Source organism: Cololabis saira, chromosome 11 (genome assembly GCF_033807715.1).
Source record: "Cololabis saira isolate AMF1-May2022 chromosome 11, fColSai1.1, whole genome shotgun sequence".
Classification (NCBI taxonomy): domain Eukaryota; kingdom Metazoa; phylum Chordata; class Actinopteri; order Beloniformes; family Belonidae; genus Cololabis; species Cololabis saira.
The window spans coordinates 28196164-28224053 of NC_084597.1; the positions used below are offsets into that span (position 1 = coordinate 28196164).

General features: G+C 38.6%; 2 protein-coding genes across 5 annotated transcripts in view; both read left to right on the plus strand.

The window, feature by feature from the left end:
- The first annotated feature begins 2909 nt into the window (after positions 1-2909).
- LOC133454453 (zinc finger and BTB domain-containing protein 6-like) lies at positions 2910-5302 on the plus strand. Its single transcript, XM_061733185.1, has 2 exons — positions 2910-3218; positions 4223-5302. Exons 1-2 carry the CDS (start codon positions 2910-2912, stop codon positions 5300-5302), a joined length of 1389 nt encoding a protein of 462 aa, XP_061589169.1.
- Positions 5303-14599: 9297 nt separating this feature from the next.
- Positions 14600-27890, plus strand: part of rc3h2 (ring finger and CCCH-type domains 2) — a 33614-nt gene continuing 20323 nt past the window's right edge. The window contains exons 1-4 of one of the 4 annotated variants that reach the window (XM_061734287.1): positions 14600-14987; positions 23879-24201; positions 24315-24432; positions 25436-25669. In XM_061734287.1, coding sequence (XP_061590271.1) covers positions 23971-24201; positions 24315-24432; positions 25436-25669 — 583 coding nt within the window. In that variant the 5' untranslated portion in view covers positions 14600-14987; positions 23879-23970. Of the gene's footprint in view, positions 14988-20412; positions 20484-23878; positions 24202-24314; positions 24433-25435; positions 25670-27890 lie in introns of those variants that run through there. The other 3 variants (XM_061734286.1, XM_061734284.1, XM_061734285.1) reach the window with 3 other exon arrangements.

The window sequence follows — 27890 nt, forward strand, 5'->3', positions numbered from 1 at the left end:
CAAAAACCTAAACACAGACACTCTCTCAATGCTCTCTCCTGCAAATGAAAGTGCAATTTCATCCTTTTTTCGATTTGTAAAAACCATAAATTTAGTTTTTTTCAGATTTAATAAAAGCTTATTTTTATCAAACCAACTTTTAAGTTTAACCATTTCTTTGGTGATATTTTCAGCGATAAGCCCCAAATCATCCCCAGAACAATTTTTTTTTTTTTTTCTCATTCTCAAGACACACTGCGGCCAAATTCTCTCTTTACTCCACTGACCTTATGTACTTAAAATAAAAAGTAATAGTAGGCCTCTACAGCTGGAAACTGACATATAATTGTAAAGATTTTTTGAGTCTTTTTTCCGACAGAAAATAATCTATTAGTCAATAAAAAACAAGGCTATTTTACAATCTAACACATACTGTATTTGGGTTGCTTGCACTGTTTATGTCCTGATCATTTTATTGTTAATGATATATGCTCAGGCTTTGAACATTTTTGTAACTAAACCTACAGTATATGTTAAACAAATATCATGAACTTGACAATTATAACAGATAATCACCAGCTCCAGTGACCCATGCGAGGATTAAACATGTTCAAATGAATAGATGGATTACTATCAGACTATTTGAATGCCTCCTAAAATGGCCGCTTTGTAAAGGACTACAAAGCCCAATGTGCTTTGGAGGCGGCGCCTGAAGCGGCTTTGGTTCATGAACATAAACGGAGGACTAGATGGCCTCAGTGATAAGACAAGACACATTACAAACTCAAAAGAACTGTATATAGATGGTAAGCAGTCAACGTGTACTTACTAGTTCATCCCCCCTCGTCTTTCATCTCACGCCACCAAGTGAACGCCGAGCCAATGTTTATTATTGTCCGGGCATTTAGCTTGTTACTCTCCCGCTTTCTTTTTTTTCCGCCTCCTCCGATAAAACTTTTATTTTCTTCGTTTTTTTCGCTGCTTCGGCCATGATACCAGCTTCTGCTGAGATCTGCGCTCCACATCCCGCCCAGCTTTCATCTCGACTACGAATCGGGAAGGAGGGGGAAGTGACGTATGCCGTAAAGCAGTCAAAGCCGTAGTGTGGCAGGGTTCCTACCATGCTCCTCAAAGTTACATAGTGCCAGTGAAGGCGATACAGACCCCCTCAGACCATGACAGAGGTGTCATTAAACCTGTTGTAAGTTGATGTACCATCACAATGACTCTGGAAATATTATATTAAGGTGGAAAAGTTACATAGTGCTGCTTTAATGAGAGAAGTTGTTTGTGTTGTCTTGCACATATTTTGTCACAATGGCTGATTTGACAGAGCTAGAGTCGAACTCGTAGCCCCTTCAATGGTTATTCTGTAGAGATAATAGTAAAATGTACTACTCTGCAGAATAATCCATATTTTGAGAGTGATCCTGCTGTTAAAGTTGTTGGTTAAATCCAGGTGGTGCCCCGAATAATTAAGTCATTTTGAATAATTCAATACTATAAGTAATCTACTTTATTAATTATTAATAATTGTTGAATAAAATTATTAATAACTCTTGATAACTCAAACAGCGACCCCTATGTGGCACAACATATGTATCGCTGTGGGAAAGATTTTGGGATATAAGATTCCTAATGATGTTAAAGTTCTGTATTTCTGTGATTTGACAGATAATGTGATTAAGATGGAAGACTGGTATCTGTGCAAAATATTGCTAATGGCTTGTAAAAAGACATCAAAATCACCAAGAACTGGTATTAACCTAAGACACCAGGTCTTAATCAGTGGATGGATAGAGTTAGAGAAATATGGAATGGAGAAGATTACTTTCTGTTTGAGGTCCAAAGAAGCAATCTTCCATAGGAAATGGGTGAAATGGAATGCCTTTATTGGAGGAATAGAGGACGCTATCAGTTAAACAGGTCACTTGAACTGATTGGACATTGTCATGACATAACATCATCAACATAGGAGCCCCCATGTTTTTGTCTGTTTGATTGTTTGTTTGTTTGTTTGTTTGTTTGTTTGTTTGTTTGTTGTATAAGCTGAAAATACTAAATAAAAATGAAAAAAAAAAACCTATTCTCTTTAGCTCAAAATTATGATAGAATAATATTAATTTTTCTAAAGATACTGGTATATATAGTGTTGTATATATGCCTACATTCCATTAGGAAGGTTGTGTAGATTGCACATTTTCACCACTGTCTGGTTCATATTTGGTATTGCAGCCTTTCTTTCTTTTTGTTTTCTTTCAACACACAATCATCACTCTCTTTGGCTGAAACACAATCACACAGAACTGTCTCAGGACATCTTGGTGCCTTGGAACAACTAAAGGCAGTGAAAGAGTTAAACAGTGCTCACATTCTTTCTAAACATAGCCTCTCAGCTGCTGCTTATATTAAACATCCTCAGCGGAGAACAGATGAAAGAGCTGCTGGAAGATGAATGTTGTCCTCCTGCGGGTTTGGGACATCAACATTTTTTCTTTGTTAATAAGAGCAACTTCTTAAAGGACTTCTTAAATAGTGGACAAAACAGCATCTTTTCTCAGCTGTCTGTATCTGGAAGAGCCTGCGGTGTGAGGGGAGACGATATCAAGTCCACGTGCAAAAGTATTACGTAAGTTCAACTTAGACATCTTGTGTTAAATGAAGATAATTTCCATATAAATTGTCAATGAATGTTTGTATCCATTTTCAACAAGCATGACTTCACTTTTTTCAAGACCATTCTTTTATATCACATCACAATGAATCTAGATGTAATGAAACTCCTTCTGATTTGAAAATATGACCATATAAATGCTTATAAAGTCAAAATTGAAGTAATATATGTAAAATATTAAACTTTAAAAAGACCCAACATCACAAAATAACAAAAGTATTCACAATTTGTTTTTCTAAAACCCAGAAGGACCGACATGTCAAGCTCCTGTGACACGCTGCAGTTTACTTTTCCCCACTATGGAGACTCCATCCTTTGCAAAATCAATCTTCTGAGAGAAGAGCATCACTTCTGTGATATTACGCTCATCCTTGGGAATCCAGATGGCTCCACTGCCCAGCCTCTCCGTTTCCACGGTCACAAAGTGGTGCTTGCAGCATCCTCAGACTTCCTACGCGATCAATTCCGTCTCCATGAAGGACAGGCAGAGCTGAACGTGGGTGTAGTTTCCAGTGTGAGAATTGCCAAGTCATTGCTCCTGTCCTGCTACACCGGGCTCTTAGAGGTACAGCACAAACTGCTCTATGATCACCAAGCAGATATATACATTCATCTATTTATTTCTAATGTACAGTCACAGTGGATAGTAAATGACCACAGTATTTTAGAATGTCAGCATTAAAGAACAATGTTAAGAAACCAAGAGCAAGACACATGTTTAAAAGTGATAAAGGGAAACTTTAGATGGAGCGTGATACTTTGTTCTTAATTTATAAAGCAGTACTAATGATCTTTTGTCGTTTGTAGCTCACTGGGTCCCCCTATAGGTATAGAGGATTTACAACACTGTCTATGATTTACTTGCTGGCTCTTCTTTTTGTCTCCCATCATTACTTTCTCAGGTCTCTTAATTATCTCTGCCATAAAGTTTAATATAGTGCTGTGAGCTAGTTTATCATTGTCCCTGTGTTACTACTACTCTCCGTTTTTTTGTCAATAGCAGGAATGGGCAGACTTCACAAGCTAGGCGCCACCTCCTAAAATTAATGAAATTGTCCTTTAGATAACACTAATACTGGTTTTAGCATGAAAAAAACTACTTTTGAGAATGTATTAATTTGGGTTATTTGAGTCACGACCAACCAGAAATCTCAAAAATAATACAGCTCTGCAACTGTTTATCACCCTTAGGGTGATAGGTCTGAAATTTTCTTCCTCACTTAATGGTTCAAATTTGTGGAGTACTGTGACATCACACACTCAGATCAGAGTAGAATTGTTGAACTTACCCATCTTTATTATTTCAACTCAACTTCACATCATTATGCATTTGCTGAACCCCTGCAGCAGGTTGCACAAACTGGCAAAAGGGATTAGAAAATCGTTACATACCACAGAAGTCCAACCTGACTCTTTCACCTCAAACTGAGCTGTGAAAAAGCTTTTGTACTGTATCCCTTTGGTAATTTGACCAGAACATGTTACAAAATTTCCCTTAAGACCTCAGGAAATGTTATCACCATTGTTTAAGTCATTGTTTTTATTTCTTTGTGTACTACTGCTACACAGGTCCCTTTGAAAGAGTTGGTGAACTACCTGACTGCATCCAGTGCACTCCAGATGAGCCAGGTGGTGGAGAAATGTGTCCAAGCCATCTCCCAGTACCTCAGTCCTACCCCAGCTTTCTTTAAACTGGAGATACACTGCACGGGTGAAGAAAGCCAGCAGCTAAACAGCAGCTGGAAAAGTTCCAACTTTGAAAATCAGAGTGAAAAGGTTGTAGTCCAACCTAGTGCCAAGATCTGGGAAGCAAATAATCAGGCAGGGAGAACGGTTAAAAGTCAGCCCGACCTGAAAACCAGTCAAGAAGAATGTGAGGCAGTCAGTCAAGAACTGAAAGTGATCAGAAAAGACGCTATGGTGGTAAAGGTGAAAAAGGAGTTATCTGAAACATTCCGTATTGACAGCTTCAAGTCAGAGGAATGTGAAGACTTTAAGCCTTTTCCCAACCCATCACATCATGTTCACCACACTTCAACTTCTCTTAATTGTAAGCTACATCCTCCTGCAGAAGTCCAACACTTTGTTTCATCCATAGCCCCCAAAATCAGAAATCCTGAAGATCATGAAGTTGTAACGGAAACTCCCCCGGAACAACACGAACAAGCAGCTGATGACCCAACAGAAGATGGAAATCTGTGCACACTGGTTCACCAGTTCCAACAAGGCAGAGAGCTGATGGACTCCAAGCAATCTGGCCACTCAGGAGCAGGTATGTCAAAGAACCATATGATAGCAGAAGATGCTGTAAGACATCCAAAGAACGAATTGGTCCAGAGGCCTTACCTTTGCAGAAAGTGTGACAGACTCTTTCAGCACCTGGAGAACTATGAGGGCCACTTGAAGGAACACAGACAATACTTCTGTTTGGTCTGTGGGGAAGCATTTTTTCATAAGACCAAACTAATTCACCACATAAACATCCACAACAGCACCAAGCCCTTCAGATGTCCACTGTGCCACCAGATGTTCACCCAGAAAGCCCTGCTGCAGGACCACCTCCACCTGCACACGGGGCAGGAGCCTCATAAGTGGGATCAGCACCTTGCTCTCAAGTCCAGCCTCGCAGGCCACGTGAGCGAGTGGTAGCAGCCTGTCAGATGAGCAGTGCATGTCATTTTATTGGTTTTCTCATTCACTTTTCAAAAATTACATTTGTTCTCCATAATACTGCAAAATACAAACATGCACATACAAATGCACGAAATGAAATAACAAGTAACTTATGTAGATAAAATAAAAGAGAAGGGAAAAGAATACCAGAAGCATGACTGTAAATATTTATAGATAAAATAAATGTTTTTCCAGCACCTCCTCTGCTAGATTGCTTTTAGTTGTTCTTATTTTGAAAATGCATATGTCATGATATACAGGTTTTATATATGAGAAATTAACATTCTGAACTTTATCCAAATGACATACTGGAAAAAAGTAATCTCTGATTATTTACACAATGTATTATAAAAAAAATTACTTTCCTAAAAAGATGGGAGTGTGAGCCTCACACCCATGTCTCTTTTTGTTTACTTTACATTTAAGAACAGAGGGGAATTTTATGTTCACAAGTAGACACAACTCATGTGTAGACAGAAATGTTCATATGCTTTTTACTGTGTGAAGCAGTTTTATACAAATTCTGATTTTTCCTTAAGACTTTAACCTACTTAAAACTGGACATGTGAAAGTTTGGATGTATAACAGCTGTCAGTTACAGAAATCTTAGATTCTTTCAAAGCAAAGTTAGTAAAAAAAAAAAAAAAAAAATCCTGGGTTGAGTCGCGTTGTGAAACACATTCAGAACATTTTTGACCATTGCAGCCTAAAATAATAATGATAATCCAACTTTCATTTTGGCAGCATCAAAAATTTAAGACCCTTATCAAAAATCACTGTAAAATCAAATAGCTATCATGACTTGTATAAATAAGTTACCAGTACTAATATGTACTACCTAATAGGTTGTATGAAGTGACATGCAATTGCATGGGGAAAAAATTCATTTTACCATTTATTTTGAGTGTAGTTTACATGGACTAATTTACCATCAATAACATTTCCTTTTAAATGAAATTGGCATGGTTTAAGTCATTGTCACTACAGGGTTCAAGTTATTGTTACTTGCAAAGAGGATTTTTTTTTTCCACTTAAGATAAACCCAATGAGATCTGTGCATGTGCACTAGAAGCCAGGACCGTTTTCATGCTCACAGACGGCGCTGACATCTTCCTGGAGGTCTTGTCTTGGAAGAGCAGTGAGATAAGTTATCAAATAACCTGCATTTGTGTGAGAATGTGATATTTTTAGGTCAGTTATAGCACCAGCTATCATTTGTTACATACTAACTTAGCTGACAAACACTGCGCAAGTTAAGACATGTGGTACTACGAGAATAAAGTCTGTTTGTTTATATAAATGTTTGTACTGAGTCGGCGCAGCTGCCCTGGACGGTTAAACGGCAGCCGTTCAGCTGACGCAGCTGCTCAGGATGTTCAACCACATACAATAGGGCTTGGTTGTCTTGATGTCATCACTTGGCGGGGCCGCCATGTTGGAAGCTACCTTAGCTACTCTTTGGACCGCTGCGCACAGTGTACAGACATGCTCCTTCTTCGTTGTGTCTTACTTGTAATCGTTACTTTCCGTTATTCTGTAAACCATGGTAACCCGTTGCTGTGTTGTGGCTGCAGCAGCTCCACACATAACAGACGTGGGGAAAAGATCGCTAATGGTTTAACCTTTGTTCCCAATGTTTGCCGGCTTTATGATCTGAAGCTCCTGCACTCATCCATTTGTGAACTGCACATGAGACTCCAACGACTTATAACAACGTAACTACTCAAAAGTGTAGGCGCTCACACCACAAACTAGGTAGCCGAAGATGTCAGTTGTGCAGAACTGCGGCAGTAAGTCCTCGTCGGAGCTCCACTCTTTAGTAGGGATTTCATATGGATTCAAACCATTAATATTCATTATTTTCCATACTCTATATACCGGTCCCTTGGCTTCCTTGTTTAAGGTATCCCGGTAAATTCCAGTTCTTTCCTGGCATTTTAACATTTGTTTTTGCGTTCCGTCTGTTCACTTGGTGCTACCACACTGCTAATACACTGGCGACCAAGCCCTATTACAAAACCTCCAGCAATACATTTCGGACAGTCTTAGACAACACAGATACCTTACTGTTCACGTTAGTATTGTATCAGTTTGAAGGTTTTTTAATTCGGTTTTCCCTGATGAAACAAACGCGGAAGTCCAGCTTCTCTGCTGACCACTAGGGGGAAATATTGTGCTTAAACTTCGAAATAATGTACTTAGACTTTCAAATAATGTATTGTTGCTTCAGTTTATTGTATTTGGGGTCATTTGAGGACAAAAAAGTCCTCTTTTACATCAGTAAAAACTAATGTAAAAACATAAATTTCTTATTTTTTTTCTCAAATATTTTATTCAATCACCTTAATTCATGCAAACAAATTGAAGAATTTGATTCGCTAGACTTTGTATCTCAGGTTCAAAAGAAATAACGAAAAAAACAGCTATCAGTATAAACAAGATAGAACCAATATTTACTGTCATGAAGATATTGCACAAATATCCAAACCTCTGTGACAACAGTTCAGCAGAGTAGCGGCTTGTACAGCATGAAGACGAGTGGTGAGAGTTCAGTCCCCTGGGGTTTTCCTCACGTATAGTAATGCAGGCTGGATGGAGTTAAATACACTGGAGAAATCGAAGGTCTTTTTGTCTGAGGGCAAGAGAGGAGGATGCTGGGATTGTTTCTGAACTGAACCTGCTAAAGAACGTGTTCAGTTTGTTGATTCTGTCCAGACCTCCATCTATCTGGTTGTTCTGCTTGAAGACTTTTCACAGAGTTCATACCGGTCTCTGGCCTCAAACCCCACCTGCAGAGTTTCTTCACCTCCTCACGGTCCTTTTGTCACGGTTGCCTCTGGACGCTGGGATTGTAGGTGAACTTCTCCAAGTTTAGACCATTTCCTCAAAAGAAAAGGTGTGAGAAGTGTGAAGACGTTATTTCACCTGTTTACCGGGACCTGAATGACCCAGACTACACCAGCATACCTCTCTGCAGCTTTTAACAGCAAAACACTGAAAGGACAGCCTTCAGCACACTACTGGAGTACCCCAAGGCTACATACTGGGACCCCTTTGACATGAACAGATGAGTTGGTATTCCTATAAAACCTGTATCCCTGTATTTATTTTGACTATGGGAGAAAACCCATGCAAGTACTGGGAGAACACATTTCACATTTACATTTGCGCTGAAAGGAAATAAGTGATCATTTATAATAATAATAATATATTGTAGTGAATGTTACGGACATAATTCCCCTTGGTTATTAGGTGTGGTTCTACACAGGGTTCGTTATTAAATGCAGCATGTTGTCCTTCATGCAATGCCAAATTAATATGTTGCATGTCATTTACTCCGTAGTTATTTCATTGCAACTATGACCGTTCAGGGATTGTGGTCCCTTTAAATGTGATGACGTTGAGCTCCATGCCGGTTGGGTTGCTGGACAGCTCTATTTTGTTGATTGAGTGTTCTGAGGTTTGTCAATAAACAACACACGCTTTCGTATGGGAAATTGTCTCCTCGATTTTCTGCAATTTCCACAATATAATATATTATTAACGCACAGACAAACCACTATACAGGCTCAGATTCATTTTATGTTTCATTTAGAGCACTCGTGGATAAAATAACATTGACTGATCAGTGTATATGGATCTTGTATTAATAAATATGGATTATTGCACATGTACAGTTTTTCTGTGCGTGTAAAACTGTAAATGGAACTGTTTTTAAATTAGATTATCATTGTCCTTTTCAGAAGAGCTTAAGGCAACTGTTGCCATCCATTGCTCTGCAAAACTGAATGTAAGATACCAATAGTCAACACTTCTTCAACTTCTTAAGATAAACTATTGCAGATTTACTGGATCTGTAAGAATTACATCAAAATACAAACGTAAATATTAACCTAAATTGTGTTTATGTAAGCCTTTTATAAACAAATTCTGCTTCTTGAGTTGCAGCAGTTGTAATATATGCTTTTTCCTGTGTTTCATATTAGGAAATAAAACTGTTGTGTTTTAAAACATGGTATAAAATGGATCGGATCTTCCCACTCCAGAATTGGGAGGTTGTAGAGGCTGGACCTCCAGTAAAAACCCTGAGGGAGCCATGGCCTGTCCTTTTTAAAGAGAGACAAGAACTGACACTGAGATGCTTTTTTTTGTTTACATTCATGATAGATGTCCATTTAGTCATATGCTTTTTATGTATTATTGCTGTGCACTGCAGGTATACACAGAGTTCAACCGGATCGCCACCACATAGCTAGAAAATTACTTTTTTGATGCGTTCGACCACTTCAAACAATGCTATTAATATCTTCAAGTCCAAGAGAAGAGATGTTGGAGACATTTTGCAGTAGATTGATTCTGAGGCAGGTCTACCACATTTTTTGTTGGGTATAAATTAGCATAAATACAGTATTTTATTTTGAACTTGTTTGGCTTAGTTACAGTAACTTGGATATAAGTGTGTTTTACTACTCAAGCATTAGTTGCAAAAACACACAATACCCTAATCCAGTGTACTTATTATTTTAGTGCAACCAGTTTGCATGCTTTTTCAAGTAAGGTTAACTTATCAGATTTTACAGTGAAGGTACTGTGGGCTAAATAATATTTTGCTCACTTGGAAAAGTCAGAGACAGAAAATAAAATGTTTTGTGTTACGTTTTGTTTGAGCAAATGTTACTACACAACTTCCATCCATGCTACAGATTCTGAAACTGTAATATGTGATTTATGAGGCTGGACTGCAATTAATTAAATGTAGAAAGCAGCGCATCATTACATCACCATATTTTTATGAAAACAGTCTCACAGAGGGCCGAGATGTTTCCAACATCCTTGACAGACCTTCAGTATTTAGATGTGTACAGATGCAAAATGCATGACTGTCCCCTGCACCAGGGGCGTCACCAGAATAAAGACTGTATTGGGCCACACCTGGGGCACAGATAATGCTTGAGAAAAAAGATTTTTGCACTTATTTATATTTTTTTTAAAAAGTATAAATAGTGCTTTAAACTATACAATCAGATCAGATTATGTTGTTGACTGGGTCATTCATTTACCACCTGAATGAACTGATGCATTTGGTCCACTTATGAACTTTACTCTAGTATTTTAACCAATTATAAAGGCAAAGTGACGGACAGGACAAGTTCTGTGCAATTTTTCTGTGAAATAAATTTGAATGCTTTCAAAATTTGAGTCACGTCTTGATGATTAAGGAAAAAAATTACCCACATTTGCAAACCTAAAGGTAAACCATTTGATATTGAACCACTGCAATATCTCTCAAGGTCCTGACCAGAACCAGCATGATCCCTCCGTAAACTCACTGTTTCTTGCTGATAGTCAACTCCCTGAAATTCCCTTTGGGTCTCACTCTCATCACGGCTTTGTGTTTTTAACCCTTAGTACGTTAGCTACTTCTAGCGAAAGTCACTATCTGTACTGCTAATGTTAATTCGTCTGATGTTGCGTAGCTAGGGGCTTACCTCTCTCATTGCTGTTTTATCCCTGCTGCGAGAGAATAACTTTCTGATATCCAATCCAATCTACAGGAGTAATACTGTTTCAATCAAATAAAATCAAATATATGATATTTTATATGTATTCACTCAGCTGCTAGACAGCGCCTCTCTCTCTTTCTCTATCTACACGTGAATGAATTACCATATTAAGTAGCCATGTGTGCATTTTGTAGCTATGTAGACTTAAAACTCCAAAGTGACTTCTTATTTATTTTTTATTGGTGAAATTTAAACTGGGGCACTGCAGTGCAGATCAATACTGGGTCATGTACCCCAGTAAAATGTCTGGCGATGCCATCGCCGACGCCTATGCCCTGCACATCTAATAGGATATTGCATTTCATTAAGTGACATATAACTATGGAAGCTACACAGTAGAAAAAAAAACACATAAAGAAGTGGTTTATAAGTAGTTCATATAGGAAATAAAAAAACAATCACATCCAAATACAGTAGATACACAAATGAGGAGTTGGCATTGCTTCACCTTTTGACTCCTTATGTGCAGCTTAATGAGCATGGATCTGTAAGTGAGGAGGTTTTCCTACATGGCTGAGAGGATTTTCATACTATCCTTGCTTTAATATGTCTCCTTTTATCCCTTTGCCCCAGAAATGTCATCGCCACTCGTCCTGCTTAATGGAATACAAGCCAGTGGGCATCTGAGATAGCCCTGGCTCTGTGTGGTGACACAAGGACTGCATGGCCAGGGTGTGTCCTCAGAACAAAAGTTTATGCAAAGCTATGTTTGTGTGTGCAAAATCAAGGAAAATTAAGCTGTTGAAACGTTCCACTGATGTGAGATCCTCTTCAAAAATTCCCTGCATGAGCATCCAGTATCTCCTAGAAGTAGGTCAAATGTTTGTATGCACATGTGTATGCACACACAGCTGCACATATAAACGCACACACTGTCGGGTCACTTCCATTATGAATGAGAGACTGAGAGGGTTGAGGAGGATGAAGGCAACAGTAAAGATGGTGGATATTGTTAGATATGGAGATGGAGACAGAAAAAAAGGAGTAGGAGAAACCTACTGTATGTCTTGTCTTTGTAGTGTTTACACAACACAGTACAGATATGACTTGTGATCATTAGTGCTGACATATTTACTATATAATTGCATGTCTCTTGACTGATATATATTTAGAAAAACACTCCTTTGACAGCATCAAAGTTCACAGTCAGTTTAAAAGAAGAAAACATATGATGCTGCCGCCACATCTCTCAAGTTTTACCACTAATTATTTCCATTTTGAGAACAACGACACATTAAAGGGAAAACAGTCACAAGCTGGAAAAAATAAAACACACACAAGAAAAGATACATTAATCACATCGTCGGATCTCTGGTAAAAGTTACTTTCTCAAAAATAACCCTCTCTGGTGGTTACTGTTGAGCTAAAGGTATTTGACATGAAAATACAAATCATATGTTTAAAATTGACTTAATATAAAAGTAATAGAGTACAGCTTTACATATTTTAATAAATGCCCAGCACTGCAGATCAGGTTCATGATATCAGTATATTGTTGCACTGTGGCATTATTCACTGTTTTTTTTTTTTGTTGGCTAATTTACACTGAAACTGATGCAATATTCTGCAAAAGGTATTATATTACTGTTTCATGCTGTAAACACCAACGTTATCCTCAGAAAGAGGAGGCTGATCCATGCTGTACCCTCATATGTGATTTCTTGCTAGTGTTGTTCCCTCAGATGTAAGTCGCTTTGGATCTAAATGACTGTAGTAGAGATTAAATTAGAGCTTTATTTGTCACTGAGCCAGCGTCCCGCCACAGTGAAATTACTGCCAGAACAACCGATCAAGAGAACAGAAAAAAGACAAATCAGATGACAACATGTGACATGGGTACACTGGTGTAATTAGCTGAGAAAGGATGACAGTGGGAAAGAGAAGGGGAAAAAAGGCATCTTCACACTGTGTATAAATACACAGGGGTGGAGGGGAGGGAGGGTTCCCAGCACAGGCCATCCAAGTGAGTACCGCGGCCTTCATGGCACGGCTCTCCAACCTGGTAGTTGTGTTAGGAGGGGGGATATGAAGGGAGCCAGGGAAGCCGTTGATAATGAGGGAGGTGTATTTATCATTATGGGCATGTGTGTGTGTGCGTGTTTGTATGAGTGGTAAGTCTGTGAACTATGCCACAGAGCTACTCCTCAGCCATTCGTAGACACCTTCTCTAGTAACCAAACATAGAAATAACCTTGAAACAGTTTGAGTCATTTCTGGATTATAAATTGGTCATAGATTTATCCCTCTTTGTTAAATCTCTGGTATACTTTGACCTGTCCAGGTTGTACCCTAGCTGGCTTTCCATGGCTGCAGCTCTCCACAACCATCTGCAGTATGAGGCAGGTATAGAAAATTGGTGCATGGATTCAGGATATTTTTACAATAAACTGCTGCAATTCTATTACCTATACACAAGACACATACAATACTTCAAATAAAAAAAATGCAATAAGCAAGAAGCCTATAATAACCGTACAATGTCTGAAAGTATTTTAGCTGTTGCTGTCAGGGTTTGACATTTCATTTTGACATTTCCTGTTTTATTTTGAAGCCCATGTCCTTCTGTTTAAGTTCTGTCTTGACCTTCCTGTTCCCCATCTGCCCTGATCGTCTGCACCTGTGTCTTGTTATCCTTTGTGTATATCTAGTCTTGTCTTTCCCCTGCTCCTAGCTGGTCCGTACTGTTTTGCCCACCATGTTTTTCCCATTGGGTTTTGTCATAGTTTTTAGTTTCTGGTTCAGTTTGGTTTTGTATCCTGCTTAGCAGCATTATTGGTTCTGTTTTTAAGTGAATAAATCACAGTTTTTGGGACCTCCTGCCTCCTGCTCTCCTGCATCTGTGTCCTCACTACAACTTCCTGACAATTGCACTGAAAAGGGATACAATTTGAATAAAATTGTATGGAAATATAGAATGATCATTCAGTGTTTACAGTTCAGATTTAGCTCTCCAATTTCAATCAGATATCAAATTACGTCCTCCATGAGAAAGTTCACTTTTCCTCTGGTTAGTAGCATGCATTGAAGAAAACGTTATTACTACAGTGTGACACAAGACAGGCTGTGTGAAGCGTTTGGGGTCACTGCACATGCAACATCTAACCAACATGACTAATACATGACTATATCCTTTCTAAACTGCAAGGATCCACTACATCCAACCTATTACTGCAACCTTAAAAAAATCAATCACTGCCAGTTGTACACTTGAAAAAAAAAAAAATCAAACTCCATATAAAATGCTGTCAGGGATTACCGTTTTTTTTCTTCCTTTTTTTGTAAGAGTGATTATAAGTGAGATTTGAAAACATATTTGTCTGATACTAGTCCCGTCCAAAAGTCAAGTGGTATAAGCACAATTATAATAAAAGCCCCAGGATGTTGAAGAGTCAAAGCCACACAGGCACACAATAAGGAAGACATACGGTACAAGGTTGCTTTTTCCGCTTTTAGCACTTCCGTGAACAAGACGTGTCCAAAAACAACTTCCTCTTAACAAGCGCTCTTTAAAGACCCCGCAATAACCAAGCCAACGCACTGCCTGTGGGTCTGTTTCTTTAAAACAATCCATAGCCCACGCCTCGAAAAGCGGCTTGTTCCGGCTTGCCCCTTTACATCTTTTTATCCTTGCTCACAACATTAAAATAGTGCCATCCGCGAGTGCGCACCATCACTTGCGTTGAATGTTTGGGTATAGCGGGACGGCCGCGCGTCTGGAGGCGGAGTCCGTGTGATGCGCAGCGGCGCAGCAGGAGCGCTGCTCGGGCGCAGCTCAGACACCATCACTACCGGCGGAGCGATACCACCATCTCCCCTCAGCGTCGTTTAGGCAGGCCGAGAGAGGAGGAGGGTGAGTGGTGCTTTTAGTATCTGAGCGAAAGTGTCCGTCACGTACTGTTGTGATGGGGGGCAAAGGATCAGAACTGGACTGAGGCACCTGTCATGCATTGCAAGAGCGCTCTGGTATCAAGATTAATCCATCTGCTGCGGCTGCCGTTTTGCAGCTGAACTGGAGAAGATTTTTTTCCTTCCTTTTGATGCGTTCATGTGGGTGTCCACGAATATGTTTACTCTGCTTCTCTGGCGTTGTGCGTGAGGTAAGTGACTTACAGAGAGATGCTCGCTACTTTCTCATGGTGCTGTGCGCAGTACATGTTAACATTTTGATGCTTGTTAGGCGTTGTATCTATGGAAAACGAAAGCTATTCAAAGAGCAACACATCTGAACCGCAACATCCATCAATATTTTAAACTAATGGAAAATAATAAGGAGGGAGGTTGTGGGCTTTGACATAGCTTTTTTGTAATTTGCAAATTCACAATAGGCATTTGGACAAGTCAAAGCACTCATATGTGCACAGCAGCTATGCGTGCGATATGAAACTGTAATGGTGGAGGCTGGTACCTCCCATGGAGAGCGGAATTTCAATAAATGTCAAATTTATGGAACAACATTACTGTTGTTTGTCAACTTGGGTCTGAAGCGGTTTCCAAGTTCAGGAGTAGTTTGTTATGATCTGTATTCAGTGGCCTGCCATGTTGGAGGTGACTGTATAATTTGGTGATTTACAGCTGGAAATTACTTGATGTTATAACTTTTAATTTGCAAGGGATCAACAATGTGACTCACTACTGAAGTGCATAACTTTCGAGCGCACCTGTTATTGCAGACACAAACAGATGCGATGTTTAAATCAGTAACCTTCCATTCATACAGCAGTCCCCCGCATATTGTGAAATGACTGTCATAATGAATAGATAATTACAAAGGTGCATATACAGCAAATGTAAACACAAACAAGGGAGCAGGAAAGGTGCAATAACTGCAGCAGCTAAGAAAAAAGCTTACAAAAACAAAATGTAAAATAAAGTGTAGGCTATAATCTGGCTACTCCAGATTATGTTTTATTCAATTTTTTTCAGAGTTGCATCAGTGAATTGTTGCTAGCATTGGATTTAAAAAAAACGTCTTGAGAATCTTTCAAGCGAAACTTTTTTGTCATCCTGCACCTGTTACATTTCCATTAGAATATATTATGTATATTCTGTTTTTATACATATATATATATATATATATATATATATATATATATATATATATATATATATATATATATATATATATATATATATATATATATATATATATATATATCCAACTTCAACGCCATGCCTTTTAGGGGTAGCATGTTTAGTGTGTGACTAGTGTTTGTCCAGTTATGCAGACTTGGATCAGCCACACTGAAAAACACTTACTGTATTGATCCTACTGCCTGGTATCGAGCCACAAGCCTTTTATTTTAATATTGTCTTGCCTTTCTTTGGAAGCTACAGGCCTAAACATGTTGGCAAACTATAAAAGTAACAATGATTGTTGCTGGAATCTTCAGCTCTTTTACTAGTCAATATTGATAGAAAGAGTTGCAGAGAAGATTACTTTTACCTTGTCAGAATTTGTAATTACGTCACACCCCATTTGACCCCTTTCCACTTGCAAAGAAAGTAAAAATGGAGAGAATTATGTTTACTGTTGGTCAAAGACAACACATATGTATATATATATATATATATATATATATATATATATATATATATATATATATATATATATATATATATATATATATATATATTGTTTGAGCTCAGACTTAATTGGTTTAAAACTGGCTTGAAATACAAATGTTTGGCTACGCACTTCACACAGCTCAGTCTCTATCCATCCCTGACGTGTATTTCTTCAGTTACAGGGGTGCAGCAGAGGTAACTGTGCCACTTCAGTCCACTGGGTCCATGAAAATATTAATCTGGTGTCAAACTTAAAATTTCACAACTCAGTACAGTTAGAAACTCCCAGCTGCACGGCTGTGCAATGTTAGCAAGAAACCTGCACATTTGATCTGCAGCCCAGTCGTCAGTAAAAATATTGGCAGTTAACACTCCTGCAAACCGCAGATATGAATAATCCCACTGTTTCTTAACAGAAACAGTGGATGCACCGAAATATGCAGCCTTCTGAAAATACAGAGATTTTCATAACTTAAACTGGTTTAATACAACATAATTAAAAATTTCATTCTCCTTTATTTTGTAACAATTTTTTTTCTTAACTCTTAATTATTTTGTGATTTTGGCTACCTATCCACCTCATGAAAATAGCACTTTTCCTTTATGGTGCCTGCTGGTCCTGCTGGTGTTTTTACTTAAAATTGTTACATTTATAAAATGTATTCATGACGAGGAAAATCATTCATTGTATTGTGCTTTTTTGCAAATCACTTCACAACCAAATAACTGGATGAGTCATCAATCTTTTCTTTTGATTGTTATCCAGGAAGTCACAGACTCTAAAACCCCATTAAAAAAAAATACCTGTAAAAGTACCTTCTTCTCATTGTTGGGACAGACATCGAGTTCACTCTGTATGTATTAGGTGATACATGAACAAAAACACAGATATACTGAATGTGATCTAATGGGTGTATGAAGTAATCTAAGGAAGTAGTTCAAGGTTGGAGAAAATAAAAACAATATTGATATGGAGAGTATATAGTGTCACTGAATTAAACTTAAACTTAAACTGAATGCACAATTTATTTCTGTTTCATACTGTACATACTGTAGAACATATTGTAGATGAAAACCTTGTGACATCTCTTAGTTTTAGAAGTGCATCCAAGATTTGATAAAATGATAAAGGTTACACATCCCAACCTTTGCTCTCACTCTAACTGTAAGCTAATCTTTCATATGTAGTGGCTTTACCTCTTTGATCTGAGTCGTCTTTGATCAGACAGCAATATATATTGTTTCCTGCCACTCCCTCTTACAGTCTTGATGTTTTCAGATTCTCTGTTTGATTTGAAAGTTTATTTGAACATAAGGAAAAAGAGTTAAACTAAACCAGGTAAAAATGCACCCTTTGCTGTATCATTATATATACTTTACACATTGCATTAGGCTATGTGTACTAAATATATGTTTCTTTGGGAAACTAGAACACAAAGAACACAAAGCGAACAAGCTACATGCGAGTAGGGCTGTTCGATTTTGCCCAAAAATAAAATCTCGATTTTTTTCTCTCAAAATCCAATTTTCGATTACGATTACGATTACGATTATTTTGTGAATTGACAAAAGTCAAAGAAATGATTTCAAATATGCTGTTTTTTTATTGAACATTTGCCCCATTGGGCTTTAAGTGCAAACTTTGCTCTTATTAAACCAAAAATGAATGAATAAAGTGCAAAACTCTGTAAAATAAGTTGAAAAAAAAAAAGGGAAAAATCGATTTTACAATTTTCACGTTTTAACATCGTTCTAATTACATAATCGCGATTATGATTTAAAATCGATTAATCGAACAGCCCTACATGCTAGAGAGTGAAAAACGTCAGTAAGAATTGGAATTGCACACCTAAAATAGTTTTCTCAAAAGATTTTCCCTTGGCAGACATGATTAAAAGCTCCGTCAATGTGACAGTGCTAAGCTAACCTGGTTACCCAATCATTGCTGTAAGACATAACCAAACTCAACATTTAAAGAAGCACAAAGGTTTTTTTGTTGTAAAAGTATCAGTTTCAACTTCATTTGAAGCAATAGTTGTTTACTTTTCAGAAGGATTGTCTAATTTTTGAGATCTCCTGTCCCTACAATCTGTAAAAACTAGCCAAAGTAACAGGATTCCCCTCGCAGTCACCAACAAAGATGAAACTAGCTCGCAGATATACATTGGACATCGTTGCCAGAGGCAATTAAGAGACTAAAGACAGCAAGAATGGAGAAGAAAATAAGAGAATGAAGAAGTACTCAAGCAAGTGTAATCTTTTTAAAAGAGACTCAACTTCTGCACCAATTGGTGAGTCACTGAGCTAAAAATTACAAAAGGACCTCTGTCCCTCGTTCAGATGCCCTTAAAGGGGATATAGTTTTAAAAAAAAACAACCCTACTTTTTCTGCACTTGAGACCATATATTTTGAGTGTTTGAAGTCACCACTAATACACTAATTCTCCTGGCATGGTACAACCCCCACAGAGTTGGTGTCAAATCAAACGGTTGAGACCAAAATTATTTTTTGAACGAGGCTATATTTATTTCTGCTATAAAGTTGGGCATGTTAACGCAGGAGTCAATGTACATTGTTTTGGTTTTCGAGCCAGTCTTCAGTGGTGAATTGAGGAAAAGCAACAACACCTAGTTCCACATGAGCCTCAACCCGGAAGTAGATGGTTTGCTCTTGGCTGTAGAGAAGGGTGGTGTTAAGTGGCTGACTCCAAAACCTGCTGCTATGAACAGAGCTATAAACATGCTAACACGTTTTTACCAAAGCTGTATACACACATCTCATTAACCCATCAGGAAATTGTGTCAAATAAAACAAAAGTAATACGTATTCTTTCCAAAAAAAAAGTGCCAAATCCCATTGTAAGGATATTCTTTTCTCTTAAAAGCATTCTTTAAAAACAGTCTCTTTCTGTCGCTGTCTCCCTTTGAAACATGCCAAAAAGAAACCCCCACATCCCTCCCCACACACAAGGAGGAAGACGCAGGGGGATCCAGAGCCAGATGATGGCTGGCCAACTTTTTCCTGTAAAGACACATTGTACTTCTCATCCTCCACTACAAGGCCTTTCTTTTAACAATTTCAACAACCTAATATGCATTTTGCTCACATTTAATTTGATGCATCTTTTTGATGCTCCTTTCTTGACGTTCAAATGTCATATTCTCTGTTTGGTGGATTTCCTCGTTTTAAAGTAATTGTTGTAGAAGAGGATCTTGTTCAGGAAGTTGTGGTCTGCTGTGGCAATACACGCCCACTTCTGGTGTCACAAGACTAGAAGCATTCATCACTATTCTAGTGTGTGTGTGTGTGTGTGTGTGTGTGATACAAAAGTAATGATCCATTCAGGCCAATACTACAAGTATTGTGTAAACCATGATATTGGGTGCAAGGCTTATGATGTAAAGTAATCTACAGTATTTGTTGGCCCAATAGGATGTGCCTGAAATGAGAGATTGCCAGGACACACTCTCCATGGGAGCTAAAGATGCACTCTGTCTGAGGCCCTTTGTAAAGTAAGAGTGCAGCAGTTGCACAGGACAGGAACAGGTGGTTGTCAACGTGACTGCAGCGTGTGAATCACGGCTACAAATTGTACCCAAGATAATTTGAACCCCTCCCTAATCCGCAACACACATTGCCACACAACCCCCCAACCCACACACACACACACACACACACACACACACACACACACACACACACACACACACACACACACACACACACACACACACACACACACACACACACACACACATATAGAGTTTCATCCGGTTTTACGCACCAAGGTAAAACTCCCCACCTACTTTTCAAATCACTCCCTAGTAGCCTACATCTTTTAAAAATAGTTTTTTTTTTTTCACGTGATTATTACCGCACTCTTTCTCAGACTCGGGTTCAACAGTTTGTGGGCTTCAATGGCAGTGTTCGGTGTTATATTTGAGCTCGCCGCGGAAGGAAATATGAGGCGCGAGGACAGAGCGGAGCTGTCCACGCGGCCAAGCAGCCAGCGCGAGCGGTGCAGAAGGTGCGTACATGGACCGGGTTCTACCAGTCACGTTGCCGTGGACTTTATATGCCACATATAATACAAATTGATTAAAAAAAGACTTTATATGGCAGAATAGGGGGGATATTTCTTAGGAAAATAGCACGTGCGTCACTCTTAGATAAGCTCTTCCTTGCTTCTCTTTTTTATTTTATTTTTAAACCAAAATTAGCCGTCATTTTTGTTTTATTTTATTTTGTCCTTTTTTTGTTGTGTGTGTTTTTTTTTTAATTAGTTGACTGAAACTGCTTAGCACACGGGTTGTATTCGAGTCCAAAACTGGTATTGTCAGTACTTTTCTTTTTTTTTTTTAACTTAACATGTGTTTATTATTTCACGACTTCATCTCCAAAATCATTTGAACAGATTTTTTTTTTTTTTTTTTTTTTTTTTGATTTAGCATTTACTATGGCTCCTCCCCCGTGAGGCCACCAGTTGTTGTTATGATGAGAAGTTTGAACAGATGTAACAGACAGGTGGACTGTTTGCCGATTGCCTGCATTCTGTGAATTGCTTTGCTTTTATTGCTGGGATGGCACAGCAGGGAGGAGGTCAGTCAGTATCTAAAAACACTAAATGCTACAAGAAGAGGCACTTCTCTGGCATAAGTACAAGATGTGAGACAAAGTGGCTATTTTTTATGGAGTGCACGTTGATAAAGCCCAGATTGATCCAGACTCCCTTATTTGGGTTAGTGGTGTTGTTATTTTAAGCATTATTTCACTTGTTCTTCATAAATCAAGTGAGCCAAAGTTAATTTTTGAGACTTTTCAGAAATGGGACCAATTTATCACCTTGCTAAAATGCATCAGTTGTTGTCTTGTATGTTGAAATATGTGGTTTTAGTCTGTTGAAAATATATTTCTTTAAAGCCACTGTAGCAACACCACATCTGATCACATAGTGATCCCAATGTAAAAATGCCATTGTGCTCTTAACGGATATGACGACGGTGAACTTTGTTCTTCAACTGTTTCACTGAAGTTACGATCATGTTATTGCCAAGATTTTAATTTTCATCTATCAAAAATTACAAGCAAAATTAACCCAAGTTTCCTTCTTAAAGTAGAAAATGTATGTGTGTGTATTGTCCTCTAACTACTGCTGATTTTTTTGCTTCACTGTAAAACTGTCAAATGCTATAAAAGATTAATATCGCTGAAGTTATAAGTGTGAAAGAAAACACTGGTGGTTCAAAGGAAGCAGCAAGTCAGGACCTGCTGATCTGATGGGATTTTTCCATTTGGCTTTTGTCCTACTTGCAAGCTTTGATATTCATATTTCAATCAATTTTACCTTCTGGGAAAGATATAATTGTCTAATTTACACACAAAGCTGATGCTAGAAATGTGTGTCAAATGAACAAGAATTCAGGTCTGAACTGCATAGTTTATTTGCAGTAATACATTACGATTCAAAGATGCAGTGAGACTGGAAAGAAAAGTACTTTTTCAAGAAAGCTGCTGTCAACTGGTTTTTTATTATGAGAGTGTGTTAATTGTGCCACAAATAACAATCTTAACCTGTATTTCAAGTAACCATTGAATAGGATTTTAAATAATTTGATGTTTAAATATTATATGAGGTTTGCTAATTTATTGGTTTTATTGCTGTAATTGAGATTTTTGAAGAGCTTATAACATTTAGCGAATGAATGTCTGTGATCTCGCTCATATTTGTAAGTATGCAAAAGTAAAACTACTTTTTGGAGAAGATACACATATTAGTCATCTCTCAGGAGTAGTTTCGATTTTTCCTTCCACTCCCATGACGGTGATAGCCATCTGATGAGTTACATGTGTAATCTTGTTTGTCTCACTGTTGCGGTGAGCCGTCTATATGTGCAGTTGCATGCCTGTGCATGTGACAATATGCTGCATGCTGCATTTTAACTACAGCTTTTGCTTATATACTTTATTTGAGTTAGCCTTAGGTAAAATGTAGGTATGAAATGTACTTACATGTGTAAAATAGACTTACCCTTTAAAATATACCTATCTTTATACTTACCTTGATGATGAATCTTTGTTAAATGCTGAATTTTATTTACATTGGGTTAGTTTTGTGTATTTAAAGGTTTCTTTTTTTACCTGTTCATCCTTCTTCACCCTGTTTATGTCAAATAAACTTGGAACGAGTGAATTCCAGAGTCTGTCAAGTCCTTCCTTTTCAAGAGTGGAAGCCATGCAGTTGTGAATACACTTGACACGTGCTGTAATAGTAGACTCAGGTCAGAACATCCTTGGGACCTATTGATTTTCTGATATAAACATTCACATGTATGAGCTGACTGAGTCACTTGTAGAAGATGTTTGGGAACAGTTGAGATAAACAGTGAGAATTTATCTCACAAACTTCCACTGAAACAGGATGTTGGTACAATGGGCCTCTGCCCACTGTGTCCTGCATTTCTGTGTCTGATTATCTTTTGTCCGCAAGCTGATGTGCTCTATCAGTGTTATTGTAATTCAACATAGACTCGGCCGTCATAAGAGTGACTGAGTGAATAGTGAAGGCATGTTTTAACAGAAGCAAACGGGAAGCCAGGATGGTTCTGCTGTGCTGGTATCACTCGCTCGCACACTTAACACTCACTCAGCGTTCAATCACATGCATCAATTTCTGGGCTCTCGTGCAGGAACATGTCTTCTCTTCTATGTTTCTTTCGGATTCCAACAAGATATCTTGCTGTCTTGACTAATCTCTTTCAAAAAAACTAAGATTTTTACATATAGTGTACTCAATTAATTTTCTTTTTCTTCTTTTTGTTGATATCCGTTTCACTGGTTAGTTATGGCTGTAATGCAATACATAAGCTGTAGATCTGGACTAGAAATAATGCGTGTTAACATAGCGGTGTTGTATTTTAATGCTCTATGTCTTTGGGAAAATTGGCAGTAACTTTGCTTAAGAACGTAGCCCACATCGTGTCCAGTAAATTTATGACTGTAATAGAAAGAGATGCTCAGGGGGGCCTCTGTACTTAGTTAACTGCTCATTGTGTTTAAAGGAGTCATAGGAGCAATAATATTGATGCAGCTCCTTCATTTGCTGAGCATGACGCACACCAATGCCATACGAGACGCTCAGTGTTTCTGTTGCATCCTTTAATGTTCTGATATATAATGCCTGGGGTTGTTTTTATGAAGATTATTTATCTACTAAAGTTGATCTCTATTTAACTGTCCTGTTGATTATACATAATAGTAAAAATATAGTTCATTTTGACAACTACATTCATCAATATTTCCAAAGGAGCTGATCTGAACTACAACAGTACAATTTGCAATTGATTATGAATGGCTTATGAGTGTCTAATAGAGTCCAGTGAGCTAAAACCTTGTTAAAATTACTCATTGTCTCCTCCCTCACAGTCACCGTTGGCCTTGGTGAGCAGCTGCTGTTGCCTGTTGATATGCATTCCCCATAAATCTGGTGACTTCTCCTTCAGTGGCATAGTTGCAGGATGCCAGTGCAGGCGGCCCAGTGGACAGAGTTCCTGTCTTGTCCCATCTGCTTCAATGAGTTTGACAGCAGTGGGCACCAGCCCATTAGTCTTGGCTGCTCCCACACGGTGTGTAAGACCTGCCTGCACAAACTGCACCGCAAGGCCTGCCCGTTTGATCAGACGCCGATCAGCACCGACATCGACCTGCTGCCGGTCAACTGTGCCCTGCTGCAGCTGGTCGGAACTCAGGTGAGGGAAACAGAGAGGTGCCGTTTAGATGAGTGATCCTGAGGCTCGAGCTTTGAATTCATCTATTTAATGTATGTGCGTATCTTTGATGCTTGTGTGTGTGACGATCCTAGGTCCCAGATGTTAAGCCAGTAAGCCTGAGCAGTGCAGCAGAGGTTGAGCACTATGAGGTCTGCAAGGTCTGTGTAGAAGAACTGGCTCTCTACCTGAAACCCATCAGCGGTGCAAAAGGTACTGACTGTGTGTATTTGTGAATCTAATGATGGTGCATTGGACAATAAGACAATAAGAGTTTTCACATTCAGACTGCGGGGGCTGCAGTTGAGTTGCCTGGGTACAGTATTTTGGCAGTCTTGATTCTTATACAATCACAATGTTGGAAGCTTCTGTACTTTTATGGTAGTGCAGGAAAATTAAGCTCCAGTTCCTGTTGAATAACAGTATTTTCTGGTTTTATTTTGCTAGTGACATTATTTCACAGTTCATACTTGCGTTATATTGGGGTTCTTAAGAAACATTAATGAAAAAAAAAAAAAAAAAAAAAAAAAAAAACCCAAAACATTAATGATAAAAAAAGGAACTCTGGATTAGGGCTGGGCGATATGGACCAAAAGTCATATCTCGATATTTTCTAGCTGAATGGCAATACTCGATATATATAGATATTTTTTCTGTGCCATAATTGGGGTTTCCCCCAAAGCATTATAGCATAGCATCTCTGTTAGCTTCATTTTTACATACAATACAAAACCACGGGCCAAATGTCACACAGGTACCTTTATTAACAGAGGTCTGCACAATATCAAAATGTATAAAACAAATGAAATAAAAATAAACTGCCTGCATATATAGAATAAAAATGCTTCTTCCTTTCCTGCATAACAATTAAATTAAAACAAAATAAGCTATATCAAAATCATAAAAAAAAAAATATATATATTTTTTATTTATTTATTTTTTTTAAATCGATATAAACGATATTGTCTCGTACCATATCCCGTTTGAAAATATATCGATATATATTAAAATCTCGATATATCGCCCAGCCCTACTCTGGATGCAAGATGAGCCTTTGAATTCATGCACAGTTTAACCGGTTGTGATGATTGTGTTACGTGAGTGGTTTTCTTTAATATGATTCTACCAAGACAATGTCTGCACAGTTAAAAAATATCTAATGAAGTTAAACGCCCACTGATGTACAGTTTAACTCCAGAGTTTTCATTTCCTACAGGTGTGACAAATCTGTGTCCAAGTGTGCTCAGTCGGCCTATGCAGAGGAAGTTGGTGACCCTGGTGAATTGCCAGCTGGTGGAAGAAGAGGGCCGTGTGCGTGCGGTGCGGGCGTGCCGGTCTCTTGGGGAACGAACAGTAACTGAACTCATCCTGCAGCACCAGAACCCCCAGCAGCTCTCTGCCAACCTCTGGGCGGCAGTGAGGGCCCGCGGCTGCCAGTTTCTGGGACCCGGTAAGTGTTCACATCGCTCACAAATCATTATAATCAACTCCATGCTTGTAGACTCAAATCATGCCGTTAAGTCTGGAATTAGTTGACAGGAAAAAAAACGGTCAAATGCATAAACCATTTTGAAAAGGAGGAATAGACATTTTCTTTTTCTCTTGCAGCCAGTCATCACCAACTAAACAAGTCTGCTGAAAAAAGTTTAGTGATTCTGGAGAATTTAGGTGCTGAAACTAGGGGTTTTTGGCTTTGGGCTAAAATACCAAAAATAAAATGCAGTAGAAGCTTTTCAGCAGACAATAATGACACAGAAAACATGCTACCACGTGAGAAACTAGAACCACATTTAATTAAAAATCCTACAGAAAACTATACACGTACTAGATAAACAAAACAGAGCATTAGATTTCACACAAGAAAACATTTCACAGTGTTGCTGAAGACTTGCATTGTGGAAGAATGCTTTGTGGACATTTTTTATAGTGAAGTGCTAATTTGTATTTCCAGTTTTTGATGTGTTTCACAAAATGTATTTGCATTTTGCACTCCGCAGATTAGATTAGATTAGATTAGATTATATTAGATTAGATTAGATTAGATTAGATTAAAGCTTTATTTGTTGCTGAGCCAGCGACCTCGCACAGTGAAATAACTGCCAGTATAACCCATCAATACAACAGAAAAAAGACAAAACAGATGACAACATATGACATGGGTACACTGGTGCAATTAGCTGAGAAAGGATGACACTGGGATAGAGGAAGGGAAAAAAGGCATCTTCACACTGTGTATAAATATACAGGGATGGAGGGGGGGGATGGTTCCCAGCATCGGCCATCCAAGTGAGTACCACAGCCTTCATGGCATGGCTCTCCAACCTGGTGTTAGGAGGGGTGAAAGGGAGGGAGCCAGGGAAGGCGTTGATAATGAGGAAAGTGTATTTATCATTATGTGCATGTGTGTGTGTGTGTGTGTGTGTGTGTGTGGTAAGTCTGTGAACTCTACCCAGAGCTATTTCTCAGCTATTGTCCTTGACGTTATCAGACGGCTCGGTACAGTTCTGATAGAGGTCCACAGATGTCCTGGGGGGAAGGGGAGGGCTAGTGGGACCAGAGCGTTTTGTTTTCATTCATCCAGAGAGATTTTGACCAGGCTGGCCTGCCAAGCCGCTCTGTCAAGGTCAGATTGTAGTCTCAACAATTGTATTTAGGGTCAGGCCAACTCCAGAAATGTTCCATCTGCCTTAAGTCTTTGGTTCATCTCAATGGCGACTCCAATCAGACGAATTTGTGGTCAATTCCCACCAAGCCGAGCTTCCAACTTCTCCAAGGTCTTCTCCATCCTACCAATGAGTTCCAAAACTGCAGCTAGCCTGTGATTCTGTTCAAGAATCACATCCAGTTAGTGATTTTGCTCGCCCAACGTTTGAGTCTGAGAGTTGGTCGCACAGTTTATCTCTTCAGTCACACCAGGCAGCTCTGAAAGGGCCCGAATAGCTGTCGATGTTTTTCAATTGTGAAGGCATCTTCAAAATCCTCGACTGACAATATGGATAGAAACACGATCCTCCAGGAGTCCCTGGTCGTGTATCCAGCAGCAAATGTCCCGTCGGGGCAAGAGGGCTCCCCTTTCCCTGTCTTCTTGTCGAGAAAATTTGGTCAATTGCATTGAGAGACCAGTTAACCAATTTCATGATTTTAGAAAGTTTCGTAGGATATGATAAGAGAGACTCCAATAGGGGGCAGGCAACACACCGTTGAATTTACACATTAAACGATTAATTTTTCCATGACAGGTATACATGCAGTCGATGAGACATTCAGCTAAATGTAAACATTTAAAGACATGTTCAACCTTTTTAAACGAATGGACTTCTAACATCCAGGAGCTGGCTTTGAAATGATCAGTCCTTTGTATCGCTTGAGTTGTTTGTATTTCTTCATCAAACTCTTATTTGGTGCATTCACTTGGTGTCCTGTGATGATTACTCATAGGGCAGATTCTGACTGGGATAACATTCTCACCATGATAACAGAACGAGTTCAATGAAAATCTGAGGACACCTGTGGTAGATGCATTAGATCTTTGGATATGGCTGTGGATGTACATGCTCACTTATGAGTGAATGTGTCTATGCTGAAAATGTCTCCTATCTTCTTCATATTCTCCTTCTGTCATTCTGACTTTCTCCCCTCCCCACCATTGCCACCTTTTGCCATCATTCCCT

Excerpts from the sequence above, each read along its gene's own strand:
- LOC133454453 (XM_061733185.1), top strand. The coding sequence starts at position 2,910 with ATGTCAAGCTCCTGTGACACGCTGCAGTTTACTTTTCCCCACTATGGA. Across the intron at positions 3,219-4,222 it reads GCTACACCGGGCTCTTAGAG|GTCCCTTTGAAAGAGTTGGT; the intron begins GTACAGCACAAA and ends ACTGCTACACAG.